This window comes from Nerophis lumbriciformis, linkage group LG24, assembly GCF_033978685.3.
Source record: "Nerophis lumbriciformis linkage group LG24, RoL_Nlum_v2.1, whole genome shotgun sequence".
NCBI classification, from domain to species: domain Eukaryota; kingdom Metazoa; phylum Chordata; class Actinopteri; order Syngnathiformes; family Syngnathidae; genus Nerophis; species Nerophis lumbriciformis.
In genome coordinates, this window is record NC_084571.2 from 31,609,672 (window position 1) to 31,625,580 (window position 15,909).

Genomic DNA, 15,909 nt, shown 5'->3' on the forward strand with positions numbered 1-15,909 from the left:
CCACTGTTCTAGATAATCTACTTTATGAATACCGTATTTTTAGGACTATAAGTTGCTCCGGAGTATAAGTTGCACCGGCCGAAAATGCATAATAAAGAAGGAAAAAAACATATATAAGTCGCACTGGAGTATAAGTCGCATTTTTGGGGGAAATGTATTTGATAAAAGCCAACACCAAGAATAGACATTTGAAAGGCAATTTAAAATAAATAAAGAATAGTGAACAACAGGCTGAATAAGTGTACGTTATATGAGGCATAAATAACCAACTGAGAAGGTGCCTGGTATGTTAACGTAACATATTATGGTAAGAGTCATTCAAATAACTATAACATATAGAACATGCTATACGTTTACCAAACAATCTGTCACTCCTAATCGCTAAATCCCATGAAATCTTATACGTCTAGTCTCTTACGTGAATGAGCGAAATAATATTATTTGATATTTTACGGTAATGTGTTAATAGTTTCACACATAAGTCGCCCCGGAGTATAAGTCGGCCAAACTATGAAAAAAACAGCGATTTATAGTCCGAAAAATACAGTAATCCTTATAGCTCTTTTCTGTAGTTGATACAATGCCTTCATGTTACTCTTATATGTGTTCCCCCACACTTCCACACAGTAGCTGATATATGGCAATGTAAGTGCACAACACAACTATTAAAGGGGAACATTATCACAATTTCAGAAGGGTTAAAACCATTAAAAATCAGTTCCCAGTGGCTTATTTTATTTTTCGAAGTTTTTTTCAAAATTTTACCCATCACGCAATACCCCTAAAAAAAAGCTTCAAAGTGCCTGATTTTAACCATCGTTATATACACCCGTCCATTTTCCTGTGACGTCACACAGTGATGCCAATACAAACAAACATGGCGGATAGAACCATACTTGCCAACCTTGAGACCTCCGATTTCGGGAGGTGGGGGGGCGTGGTCGGGGGTGGGGCGGGGGCGTGGTTGGGGGTGTGGTTAAGATATATATATATAAGAAATACTTGACTTTCAGGGAATTCTAGCTATATATATATATATATATATATATATATATATATATATATATATATATATATATATATATATATATATATATATATATATATATATATATAAATAAATAAAAGAAATACTTGAATTTCAGTGTTCATTTATTTACACATATACACACACATAACACTCATCTACTCATTGTTGAGTTAAGGGTTGAATTGTCCATCCTTGTTCTATTATCTGTCACTATTTCAGAACACACACATTATACAAATATACATTATAAAATCAATAAGAAAACGGGAGCTCTAATTTGGGAGTCTGAATTAGGATCAGAAGTTCCTATATAAACATTGCGCACTCATGTCGCCTTTTTGTATTGATTACTGCAGCTGTGCACTGGATTCATTCACAAATACAAACTACAACTCACAAACACTTTAGAGTTAGACTCCACCATCAGAATGTGTACTTAAACTTAAAAAGATCACATGGATATTATTCAGTGAGTTGATTCACCAAAACTAACCTGTTATACAGGAGGAAAAAGCACACAGGACGTTTCAATTGTTCACAAACTGGTCGCTCTCATCAGAATGACAAGACACTTCCGGTCTGCAGGTGATAGCATTCAATTGGGAAGAAACGCCCTACTGCCCCCTACTGACCAATGTGAATACTGACAAATGTGTAATGACAGCTCCAAAAACGAATTCAAACCACAAAATAAAATAAATAAATCAACACAAAAATGTGACACATTATGGGTGGGTCACATATGCATGTACAGTAGATGGCAGTATTGTCCTGTTTAAAAGTGTCACAACATTGCTGTTTACGGCAGACGAACTGCTTTACGGTAGACGAAAACTTGACTGCTGTTGCTGTGTGTTGTTACCGCGCTGGGAGGACGTTAATGAAACTGCCTAACAATAAACCCACATACGAAACCAAGAACTCGCCCTCCATCATTAGCTGTTTATATTGTGGGAAAGCGGACGTGTGAACAGGCTGTCAACACGTCACTCAGGTCCGCATGGAGCTGGAGGGGGCGTGGCCTCCAGCTGCGCCTGAATTTCGGGAGATTTTCGGGAGAAAATTTGTCCCGGGAGGTTTTCGGGAGAGGCGCTGAATTTCGGGAGTCTCCCGGAAAATTCGGGAGGGTTGGCAAGTATGGATAGAACAGCTAGGTATAGCGACATTAGCTCGGATTCAGTCTCGGATTTCAGCGGCTTAAGCGATTCAACAGATTACGCATGTATTGAAAGGGATGGTTGTAGTGTGGAGGCAGGTAGCGAAAACGAAATTGAAGAAGAAACTGAAGCTATTGAGCCATATCGGTTTGAACCGTATGCAAGCAAAACCGACGAAAACGACACGACAGCCAGCGACACGGGAGAAAGCGAGGACGAATTCGGCGATCGCCTTCTAACCAACGATTGGTATGTGTTTGTTTGGCATTAAAGGAAACTAACAACTATGAACTAGGTTTACAGCATATGAAATACATTTGGCAACAACATGCACTTTGAGAGTGCAGACAGCCCAGTTTTCATCAATTAATATATTCTGTAGACATACCCTCATCCGCTCTCTTTTCCTGGGGGTCTGGCGGCAGATTTCTTTGACTTTATCGTTGGAAATGCATCTGCTTTGAGTGTCGCAGGATATCCACACATTCTTGCCATCTCTGTCGTAGCATAGCTTTTGTCGGTAAAGTGTGCGGAACAAACGTCCAATTTCTTGCCACTTTTGCATCTTTGGGCCACTGGTGCAACTTGAATCTGTCCCTGTTCATGTTGTTACACCCTCCGACAACACACCGACGAGGCATGATGTCTCCAAGGTACGGAAAACAGTCGAAAAAAACGGAAAATAACAGAGCTGATTTGACTCGGTGTTTGAGAAAATGGCGGATTGCTTCCCGATGTGACGTCACAACGTCATCGCTCCGAGAGCGAATAATAGAAAGGCGTTTAATTCGCCAAAATTCACCCATTTAGAGTTCAGAAATCGGTTAAAAAAATATATGGTCTTTTTTCTGCAACATCAAGGTATATATTGACGCTTACATAGGTCTGGTGATAATGTTCCCCTTTAAGTTGTTCAACAGTCCGGGGGTCTCCGTTGTGGTATTTTAGGCTTCATAATGCGCCACACATTTTCAATGGGAGACAGGTCTGGACTACAGGCAGGCCAGTCTACTACCCGCACTCTTTTACTATGAAGCCACGTTGATATAACACGTGGCTTGGCATTGTCTTGCTGAAATAAGCAGGGGCGTCCATGGTAACGTTGCTTGGATGGCAACATATGTTGCTCCAAAACCTGTATGTACCTTTCAGCATTAATGGCGCCTTCACAGATGTGTAAGTTACCCATGTCTTGGGCACTAATACACCCCCATACCATCACAGATGCTGGCTTTTCAACTTTGCCCCTATAACAATCCGGATGGTCCTTTTCCTCTTTGGTCCGGAGGACACGACATCCACAGTTTCCAAAAACAATTTGAAATGTGGAGTCGTCAGACCACAGAACACTTTTCCACTTTGTATCAGTCCATCTTAGATGAGCTCAGGCCCAGCGAAGCCGACGGCGTTTCTGGGTGTTGTTGATCAACGGTTTTCGCCTTGCATAGGAGAGTTTTGACTTGCACTTGCAGATGTAGCGACCAACTGTAGTTACTGACAGTGGGTTTCTGAAGTGTTCCTGAGCCCATGTGGTGATATCCTTTACACACTGATGTCGCTTGTTGATGCAGTACAGCCTGAGGGATCGAAGGTCACGGGCTTAGCTGCTTACGTGCTGTGATTTCTCCAGATTCTCTGAACCCTTTGATGATGTTACGGACCGTAGATGGTGAAATCCCTAAATTCCTTGCAATAGCTGGTTGAGAAAGATTTCGCATCTTTGGGCCACTGGTGCAACTTGAATCCGTCCCTGTTCGTGTTGTTACACCCTCCGACAACACACCGACGAGGCATGATGTCTCCAAGGTACGGAAAACAGTCGAAAATAACGGAAAATAACAGAGCTGATTTGACTCGGTGTTTGAGAAAATGGCGGATTGCTTATCGCTCCGAGAGCGAATAATAGAAAGGCGTTTAATTCGCCAAAATTCACCCATTTAGAGTTCGGAAATCGGTTAAAAAAATATATGGTCTTTTTTCTGCAACATCAAGGTATATATTGACGCTTACATAGGTCTGGTGATAATGTTCCCCTTTAAAAAGAGGATCTTATTTGTGCAAACAAAGAGTGGAGGGGTTAGGTTTTAATGAGGATAAAGTGGTGCGATTTTGCTTTGGCTAATCCCGCACCCCCTGTGAATGACCACAGACACGAATAAGCGGGTCTGAGGGTTCTGTGACATCACAGGCCGGGCTTGTCGCCGTCTTATTGTACGCTCGCTGAGTCACGACTTGCATAACTTGTTTTATTTTTTATTTTCCAAAAACATGACTTATTTATGCTCGCGTGTCGGAGAGTCTCATGTGAAAGAAAGACCACATGCGGTGCCAATGTACAAGCATTCTTTACTCATCCTTCAGGGAGTTGGGGGGTCGGACCGTGACATTTGTGACGCGTGAGCTTCTATGCGTCGTCTGGACTGGGACGTCGGGCCCGGAGCGGTTCAGTATGATGATTAAACATGGCGCCTCAGTCCCGGGTGAAGTCAAATATGCACACTCACAGTTTAGAAGTCACAGTGTCTTTTTCATCTGGGCGGGGCGATGATCCACACATGGTGGTAAACTTATGTAAACAGTCAGCAGAAATGTTGGACATTATGGCCACATGACAGCATTCTCCACCAACTCAGGGAGGAAAAAATTGGAACAGGGCCAAAGCACTTTATTTATTGGGGTAACACTGCCCCCTAGTGCTGTTATTTTTAATTACATCATAAATACATTCTTTTTTTTAATTTTTTTTTTCTTTTTTTTAATTAATCAATCCAACAAAACAATACACAACAATACCATAATAATGCAATTTAAGTCCCAGCAACATTCAGAATAGCAATAAACCGAGCAATTGAGAGGACACACAAACATGACACAAAACAATCCAAAAGCAGTCAAACAAAAATGGATATTATCAACAGCAGTATCAATATTAATAACAATTCCAACATAGCAGTGATTAGAAATACCTCATGAACATTATAAAAGACATATAAAAACTTAAAAAATAATAATTAACAATAGTGTCACAGTGGCTTACACTTGCATCAATCAATCAATCAATCAATCAATATTTATTTATATAGCCCTAAATCACAAGTGTCTCAAAGGGCTGCACAAGCCACAACGACATCCTTGGTACAGATCCCACATAAGGGCAAGGAAAAACTCACCCCAGAGGGACGTCGATGTGAATGACTATGAGAAACCTTGGAGAGGACCGCATATGCATTACACAATGTAACAAGGTTTTCCAAAATAAATCAACTCAAGTTATGGGGAAAAAAATGCCAACATGGCACTGCCATATTTATTATTGAAGTCACAAAGTGCATTGTTTTTTTTTAACATGCCTCAAAACAGCAGCTTGGAATTTGGGACATGCTTTCCCTGAGAGAGGTTGAGGTGGGCTGGGTTAAGGTGGGGTATATTTTAGTGTCCCGGAAGAGTTAGTGCTGCAAGCATACTTGCCAACCCTCCCGGATTTTCCGGGAGACTCCCGAAATTCAGCGCCTCTCCCGAAAACCTCCCGGGACAAATTTTCTCCCGAAATTCAGGCGGACTCAGGTCCTCCACAATATAAAAAAGCATACCTGCCCAATCACGTTATAACTATAGAATGATGGAGGGCGAGTTCTTGGTTTCTTATGTGGGTTTATTGTTAGGCAGTTTCATTAACGTCCTCCCAGCGTGGCAACAACACACAACAACAGCAGTCACTTTTTTGTATACCGTAAAGCAGTTCGTCTGCCGTAAACAGCAATGTTGTGACACTCTTAAACAGGACAATACTGCCATCTAGTGCATATGTGTGTGTATATATGTAAATAAATGAACACTGAAATTCAAGTATTTATTTTATATATATATATATATATATATATATATATATATATATATATATATATATAATAAAATATATATATATATATGGCTAGAATTCACTGAACGTCAAGTATTTCTTATATATATATATATATATATATATATATATATATATATATATATATATATATATATATATATGAAATACTAGACTTGGTGAATTCTAGCTGTAAATATACTCCTCCCCTTTTAGCCACGCCCCCAACCACGCCCCCGTCCCACCCCGACCACGCCCACCCCACCCCCTCCCCCCACCTCCCGAAATCAGAGGTCTCAAGGTTGGCAAGTATGGCTGCAAGGGGTTCTGGGTATTTGTTCTGTTGTGTTTATGTTGTGTTACAGTGTGGCGCATATTTGTAACAGTGTTAAAGTTGTTTATACGGCCACCCTCAATGTGACCTGTATGGCTGTTCACTTGTGTGTGTGGAAAGCCGTAGATATTATGTGACTGGGCCGGCACGCCCCTAATATTGCTGTCTGGGTGGAAATCAGGAGAAATTCGGACGAATGGTTGCCCCGGGAGATTTTCGGAAGGGGCACTAAAATTCGGGAGTCTCCCGGGGAAATCAGGAGGGTTGGCAAGTATGACTGGGAGACGCAACTGCTCTGTACTTCTCCCTACGTCCGTGTACCACTCCGTACAGCGGCGTTTTAAAAAGTCATAAATTTTACTTTTTGAAACAGATACCGATAATTTCCGATATTGCATTTTTAAAGCATTTATCGGCCGATAATATCGGCAGTCCGATATTATCGGACATCTCTGATCGTAACCCATGTATTGAGATGCAAATCCAATCGTCCATCACAAAGAGATTTACATCCCTATATCCGACAGATTTACATGATTGATCATGATTTCCTCAGATCAACAAAATTGTGTTGTGTGATATGCAGGGCCAGGCGGACCTGTTGAAGCACGCCAAGAGCGAGGCCCTGGACACCCTGCGTCAGATCCACTGTGCGGCTCAGTCCTGTGGCCTCAGTAAGAACGGCGCCTCCTCCCCACAGCCGCAGCCCCATCTTCCCCAACAGCACCACTACCCCCTGCAGACACAGCAGCAACAACCTCAGACCAAGACCCCTCCGATGATGCCCCAGTCACAGACTCCAACCCAGACCGGACCTCCTCATTCCCCGCTGACACCCCTCCCTCTGCTCCAAAGTGTCCCAACACCACCAGCTTACAACCCTCCCCCGGACCTACCCCAGTTCCAGAGAGCCGCCGGACCTCTGGACTCCATCTTCGAGAAGGAGGCGTTCGGCCGTGATCCGGCGGGAACCTGCTGACCCGCAGCCTGTGCCCACAGAGATGACAAGGGGACGAACGAGGGAGAAAGTATGAAAGAAGTGGCGGGTGAGGGCGGTGAAGAAAGGATGACGGAGGACGGAGTCAACCAGATGATAATGAGGATGATGGCGAGGAAGAGTCGGCGCGTAAGAAGCGAGACGCAAGTGTGAAAGGTCAGAGTTGCGGAGAGAGCTGAAGAAGACGACTAGACAAGACGGTCCACTGTTACACATTTGCATGTGATTGACAGGTAAATGTCATCATCTTAGCCCACGTCCACACGGATGCACATACAGTGTATGAACGAAAGGGTTTTCGCTCTTTTAGCCATCGTGAATGTTCGAAAAAAAACTCCAATCCAAAAGGTCGGATTGTGAAGAAATAATAATCCATTTGGCTTCGGTGGTTTTACCAAAAACGTTAAAATGCTGATTTTGTTAACCGTCCCGTTTGACTGAAAAGGAAATTGTAAAGGTAAAATATGTGCAGAGCAAAAATTGGTAACACTTTAGTATGGGGAACATATTCACCATTAATTAGTTGACTATTAACATACAAATTAGTAACATATTGGCTCTTAACTAGTCATTATTAAAGGGGAACATTATCACAATTTCGGAAGGGTTAAAACTATTAAAAATCAGTTCCCAGTGGCTTATTTTATTTTTCGAAGTTTTTTTCAAAATTTTACCCATCACGCAATATCCCTAAAAAAAGCTTCAAAGTGCCTGATTTTAACCATCGTTATATACACCCGTCCATTTTCCTGTGACGTCACACAGTGATGCCAATACAAACAAACAGCAAGGTATAGCGACATTAGCTCGGATTCAGACTCGGATTTCAGCGGCTTAACACCGTCTGATAAGATGATTACTAACAACTATGAACTAGGTTTACAGCATATGAAATACATTTGGCAACAACATGCACTTTGAGAGTGCAGACAGCCCATTTCAAGCGCGCTAAGAACATATATTTTTCCACGATTTCAGCACTCAGGTTAACCATACCTAAATAGACACAAAATACTGCATTACACAAGACTACCCGAATGTACTCGAATGATTGAAAAAAAAAAATGTTTTTAAGCTAAATTATTGGTAAACACAGTTTATGTATAATAATTTACGTAAAACCGCGAGTAATGAATAAAGCTCTCTTTTCCCGAAAGCTGATCTGTCCAGTTTTGGAGTTGATGTCAGCAGGCCAGGGAAGCTAGGGTCGATATTCTTCTCTTGATCATCTTCGGTGGCATAAGGGACGGTGTGAGCCAAGACATCCAGGGGGTTTAGCTCGCTCGTCTGCGGGAACAAACTGCCGCCATTGCTTGCCGTGCTACCGAGGTCCTTTGTCCCTGAATAGCTCACACACTCCGGCAGATTCAATGGGGGTCTGGCGGCAGATTTCTTTGACTTTATCGTTGGAAATGCATCTGCTTTGAGTGTCGCAGGATATCCACACATTCTTGCCATCTCTGTGTGCGGAACAAACGACTGACCATTTCGTCGGCTTTCCCCACACCATCGTATTTTGAACAAATTTCGTCCAATTTCTTGCCACTTTCGCATCTTTGGGCCACTGGTGCAACTTGAATCCGTCCCTGTTCGTGTTGTTACACCCTCCGACAACACACCGACGAAAGTGAGAAAATGGCGGATTGCTTCCCGATATGACGTCGCGTTGTGACGTCATAATAGCGAATAATAGAAAGGCGTTTAATTCGCCAAAATTCACCCATTTAGAGTTCGGAAATCGGTTAAAAAAATATATGGTCTTTTTTCTGCAACATCAAGGTATATATTGACGCTTACATAGGTCTGGTGATAATGTTCCCCTTTAAGTACTTATTAATGCCCTATTCTGCATGGCCTTATTATACAACCAGTAAGCCATTAACTAAGAGTCCTCCCTCAAGAATGATTGCTTATCAGTACTAGGTAAGGAAGTTGTTGTATATGATTCTCCCTTTAATACCACTTCATTCATATGGTCTGTTCTTACATAACAAAACACAAAACTACAATAACCCTAACTAGGGTTTAGTTAAAAACTCATTAAAATATGCACAAATAGACTTCCTGTTCGGAGCACAGTCCAAAGTACGCTTCAAAATAAAAGCATGGCAGCATGAACGTGATTGTCAAGACAAATGCACCGAAAGAAGATGTGTGCATGAATAACAACTTAAACTCTAAAGTAGATAAATGCGTTAAAATGTAATATCGGAAATTATCGGTATCGTTTTTTTTATTATCGGTATCGTTTTTTTTCCATTTTTTTTTTCTTTTCTTTTTTTATTAAATCAACATAAAAAACACAAGATACACTTACAATTAGTGCACCAACCCAAAAAAACTCCCTCCCCCATTTACACTCATTCACACAAAAGGGTTGTTTCTTTCTGTTATTAATATTCTGGTTCCTACATTATATATCAATATAAATCAATACAGTCTGTGAGTAAAATGAGTCAAATTAACTGTTAGAGGTTAGTACTATTAGTGGAACCAGCAGCACGCACAATCATGTGTGCTTACGGACTGTATCCCTTGCAGACTGTATTGATATATATTGATATATAATGTAGGAACCAGAATATTAATAACAGAAAGAAACAACCATTTTGTGTGAATGAGTGTAAATGGGGGAGGAAGGTTTTTTGGGTTGGTGCACTAATTGTAAGTGTATCTTGTGTTTTTTATGTTGATTTAATAAAATTTAAAAAAAAAACGATACCGATAATTAAAAAAAACAATACCGATAATTTCCGATATTACATTTTAACGCATTTATCGGCTATTGGACATCTCTAACCCTAACCCTTAAGTCTTTGTTACTTAAAATATGTTCCCCTAGTGTCCAAATAACTCTAAATTAAGTCTTTGTTACTTAGAGCAGTGTTTTTCAACCACTGTGCCGTGAGATACAGTCTAGTGTGCCGTGGGAGATTATCTAATTTCACCTATTTGGGTTAAAAATATTTTTTGCAAATCAGTAGTTATAGTCTGCAAATGATGTGTTGTTGTTGAGTGTCGGCGCTGTCTAGAGCTCGGCAGAGTAACCGTGTAATACTCTTCCATATCAGTAGGTGGCAGCCGGTAGCTAATTGCTTTGTAGATGTCGGAAACAGCGGGAGGCAGGGTGCAGGTAAAAAAGGTGTCTAATGCTTAAACCAAAAATAAACAAAAGGCAAGTGCCCCGAAGAAAAGGCATTGAAGCTTAAAGAAGGCTATGCAGAACAAAACTAAAACTGAACTGGCTACAAAGTAAACAAAAACAGAATGCTGGACGACAGCAAAGACTTACTGTGGAGCAAAGACAATGTACATCGGAACATGACATGACAATCAACAATGTCCCCACAAAGAAGGATAAAAACAACTGAAATATTCTTCATTGCTAAAACAAAGTAGAAGCGGGAAATATCGCTCAAAGGAAGACATGAAACTGCTACAGGAAAATACCAAAAAAAGCCACCAAAATAGGAGCGCAATACAAGAACTAAAAGACTACACACAGGAAAACAGCAAAAAACTCCAAATAAGTCAGGGCGTGATGTGACAGGTGGTGACAGTACACCTACTTTGAGACAAGAGCTATAGTGATGCATGCTTGGTTATGGTTTAAAGTCATATCCAACAATTGCGACAATTACTTTTTACTCTCAACTGAGTTTTGTTTTTTAATGATTTCTGCTGGTGGTGTGCCTCTGGATTTTTTAAACGCAAAAAATGTGCCTTGGCTCAAAAAAAGGTTGAAAAACACTGACTTAGAATATGTTCCCCATACTAAAGTGTTACCCAAATTTTATATTCGCATGCAGCATTCAGTGATGTTTGTCGTCATTATCAGTCAAATATGCACTAAAAAGACCCTCCAAAGAAGCAAAAATCTCAAAAACTAAATATGCAAAATATTAAGTAACACACATGAGTTTTCCCACCGAGAGCCAACATTTTAAAAGCGCGTGCAGATGTTGATAAATCGGCTGGATGGGTCTTGATACTTTCTGCAGTTGAGTAAACGAACAATCCTAATCTTTATATGCAAAAATCCTGTATTTAGTGTGTAAATATTAAGTGATGAAATAGGACGTCATACCGATAAGTCAGATAAAATATAAAAATTGTTCCTATCAAACATGTCTTTAAGACGTTTCAATGACATTAGTGCTGTAAACTTCCCCTGAGCTCGCTGACTTCTTTACTGGGGTGGTATAGCTCGGTTGGTAGAGTGGCCGTGCCAGCAACTTGAGGGTTCCAGGTTCGATCCCAGCTAGTCACTGCCGTTGTGTCCTTGGGCAAGACACTTTACCCACCTGCTCCCAGTGCCACCCACACTGGTTTAAATGTAACTTAGGTATTGGGTTTCACTATGTAAAGCGCTTTGAGTCACTCGAGAAAAGCGCTATATAAATATAACTATAATTCACTACTGTTTCACAGTATGACATTTTGCGTGCTATTTGCACCAAATATTTTGCAAACATTCTGCGAGGTGGAGGGGGGGGGAAATAAAACATTGCGCTTCAACACATCAAACCCTATGAGCCACATGACAGGACAGTGTTTTGAAAGCCTACAATTGATGCAAAGCTGCCGTCTTGCCAGCTGCAAAGAAAGATATGCACAAACTACAGTTAAATCGTCATTTTTTTTGAGATGCAGGATCTGTATCAATATCAGCTTCGTAAAAAAATGTCCAGTCCTAGAGAATATGGTTTGGCCTCTGACACTGTAGACCAGGCCTGGGCAATTATTTTGACTCGGGGGGGCCACATTTAGAGAAAATAAATGTGTCTGGGGGCCGGTATATCTATTTTTTAGGAACACTAATACAAAACCTCACAATAATGTCTGATTGAATGCTAAAAACGTAATGACAGACCGCCTTAAAAAACGTAATAGAATTTTACATTTTTCTATTAACGATAAAACACTGAATATTGACAAAATATGAACGTTACACCCCCTTTCAATGGACACATTTTAGAATCAAGTGAAATGCAACAAACAGTGAAATATGAACGCGAAGGGTACAAAATAAACCCCACCTACAATCTGATATATCTGATATATCACTAAGCTTTTGAACTTTGTTGTGAAAATCTCCTTCCGCGTCTGTGGAAACGCTACACGCCCACACTGCTTGGTGCCTCGTCTGAGCTGCTGTGACGTAGATGACCATAGTAACTAATTAGATTACCATAGTAACTAGTATATCATCCATAAGCGCAGATTCCAACCATTGAAATACTTTGTATAGTTGAAGACTTGTCACTGCACATCATAATGGCAGCTAGTTTCCATCTTAAAGATCTAAAAAAAAATGATTTGGGAATGTCCGGTGGGCCAGATTGAAAAGCTTAATTTGCCCAGGTCTGCTGTAGACTCTCGGTCATGCAGGTCATCGTAATCAGCGAAATTGCATGGCACATCATCAGAGGTCCGTTTCGTCGAGCCAAGAGCCAGCTGTTGATTTGCATCTCACAAAGAAGCATTGTTACTTTGAGGACAATGGTGTCCTAATTCTGCATCGCTGTTTTTTAATAGAGGTGAGAAAGCAGCCGTCGATGTCAAACCAGAGAGGACACATGTCGTCTGCCTGCAACAATGTCCTGGCTACTAAAGATCGCCTCGTCCTTCGGGAGGAGGAGCCACTAATGAGTTGTTTTGCCACTCGCCAGTGCTGGATGCTGACCACTCGAAATGCTTAAAAAATAAAACACTGCCATCTTGTGGAGCTAATATAAAACATACATGAGACGGTCGCCGATAGCTGTTATGCTAAGTTTTTTGTCGACCCGACTCTAATGAGAGACCCTATCACTGCAAAAAGTTAGTGTTCAAAAACAAGGAAAAAAAATACAAAAATGATGGGTATTTTACTTGAAGTAAGCAAAATTATCTGCCAATAGAACAAGAAAATTCGGCTTGTCAAGACTCTCCAAAACAAGTAAAATTAGCTAACCTCAATGAACCCAAAAATACCTTAAAATAAGTATATTCTCACTAATAACAAGTGCACTTTTCTTGGTAGAAAAAAAATTAGACCTTTTTGCTCAATATGTTGAAAAATATTCTTAAATTAAGTAAATGCTAGTGCCATTATTTTGACATAATGATATGCGCTCGGCATCATGATTTTTTTTTTCATGCTTGAAGTAAGAAATTATTACTTTAAAAAAAGTAGTTTTATACTTGTGAGTGTTGATGACACAGCTGTGCATCAGTTGATATTCTAGTTTCAAGCATGTTTTACTCAATATAGGTCATCAAATCTCAGCAACAAGCTGTACGTAATATCTTACTGAGATCATTTTGGACCAAAACCCTTAAAACAAGTAAAACACTCTAACATAAAATCTGCTTAGTGAGAAGAATTATCTTATCAGACAGAAAATAAGCAAATATCACCCTTATTTGAGATATTTAATCTTACTTAGATGTCAGTTTTTGCAGTGTAGTTGTTATTTGCACACAATAGGAGACTCTGCACTTAATTGAATAGAGATTTAAATTGGAGAATTAGTCTGCCTTATTCATTGTAATGCGTTTTCCTACAGAGTTAGGTTATGTGTCATTTCACATACTGTGTGGACGTAGCTGTCTTCTTTTCAGCTCTCTCCAAACTTCTACCTTCTCCCTCTCTCTCTCTCTTGGACACTTTTTTTTTTTTACACAAGCACCTCCTCTTTTTATTCTCTGTGGGTACAGGTGGCAGCTCATGACTCACACTTTGCCTTTGGACACACCTCCAAATGTTTTTTTTTTTGCTCCACTTTTTTCCTCTTTTAGTCCTATGGCATTTTTTGTTCTTTTTTCTAGAAACTACCCGGGAGAAAGAGGTTTTGATGCCTTGCTATAACGCACCCCTTTGGAACAAACTCTCCAGGAACCACTCCAAATACCTGTATTTTGTTCTTCCACTTACTTGACAAGGCATCATGGAAACAATCAGAATATTTTATTTTTCTCCTTTTTTTTTTTCCAGTATCCCTCTAGGTGGCGACGGTCGCCCACCAACACAACTGGAAAAAACTGCCCTTTAAAGGTCAAAGATCACCACAACGTATGTGAATCTAGGTGTAAACGTATTCAAATGTAAGAAGGGATGATATATAAATTGCCATAAGGACTCATGTAGACATGAATGATTCTAATTGTTGTTGGTTTGATGGATATTCTAACTATTTTTTAACTATTCATTCCACGTATGTGATCGTTTGTCCGGACACCTGGCGCACTTTACGGGTTAGCGCCACAACGCCAGGGTCCAAAAAAATGAGTAATGATGATTTTACAAAGGTCAGCTGTGTGTATCACTGTCAAGTCGACCCATTAAAAGTGGCTTCATTGTTTATGCCGTTTATTCTAGTGATTGATGCATTTTTATCGTTATTTATATTTTCTTAAGAGGAAGAACCGTCTTTAAAAAGTGACCTCCGCTCTAACAGGCGCCGAGAGCCTCGTGCATTTAAATCAATTAGCGCCCCACCTCAAGTAGAAGCCTTAATTGCAACATCCAGTTTGACCGTGGCTTTAACAGCAAACTAATTATTTCAAAATCATTTAATTATATTTAATCATAAAAACAGTTACTGATGATTAAATTAATATTAATTTTTTTTTTTTTTTAATATTGATTTTGTTAAAAAATTAAGACTAGAATTCTTACAAGTGTGACAATTGTTTTTACCATTGTTTATATTTGTGATGTATACGTATTATGGTATATTATTTCAATTAGATAACATTATTTGCGTTCATACAGTATTACTATTTTTTTTAAACAAATAAAGCCACAATACAGATATGACTACGTTATATATGTATCATAATATTTTAACATATTTATTATACTTAAAATATTGGAAATCATTTTTTTAAATAAATAACCTTATTAGTAGACAAATGTATATATTAGTATTTTTTTAAGCTAATTAAAATATAATACAAACCGATATTATGACATTTATCATAAACAATTTTAGAATGTAATTTTTAAAAACAAATTGAAATATGATTGTAATTAGATAACTTTATTAATGGATTTTTGTTTTGTTTTACAGTGTATGTAATACAAAGATAATAATCAAATGCACAGCAATTAGTTTTATAATATCATGAGGTGAATTCTTATACATTTATACTTATAAATGATATACGGTTACAAGCCGCCCTCTGTGGGCAGCCATAAATAATGTAAAAAGTTATTTTGATTAAAGAACTTTGTTTGTGGAAAAATTGCAAAAGAAGATATATTATTATTAAAACGCAAGTGTGACAATTGTTTTTACCATTGTATATATTTTTGATTTATACATATTATGGTATATTATTTCAATTAGATAACATAACATTATTTTATACAGTATTACCATTTTTTTTAAACAAATAAAACCACAATACAGATATGACTACAGTATATAAATATCATATATTTTTTTATCCATCCATCCATCCATCCATCTTCTTCCGCTTATCCGAGGTCGGGTCGCGGGGGCAGCAGCTTAAGCAGGGAAGCCCAGACTTCCCTCTCCCCAG

General features: G+C 39.3%; 1 protein-coding gene across 1 annotated transcript in view; it reads left to right on the top strand.

Moving 5' to 3' along the window:
- The window catches only part of LOC133620548 (inactive phospholipase C-like protein 1), a 323,140-nt gene extending 308,127 nt beyond the window's left edge, over window positions 1-15,013 (top strand). Inside the window, exons 24-25 of the mRNA XM_072915928.1 lie at window positions 6,967-7,610; window positions 14,357-15,013. Coding sequence (XP_072772029.1) covers window positions 6,967-7,359 — 393 coding nt within the window. The 3' untranslated portion in view covers window positions 7,360-7,610; window positions 14,357-15,013. The remainder of the gene's footprint in view (window positions 1-6,966; window positions 7,611-14,356) is intronic.
- Window positions 15,014-15,909: the final 896 nt, after the last annotated feature.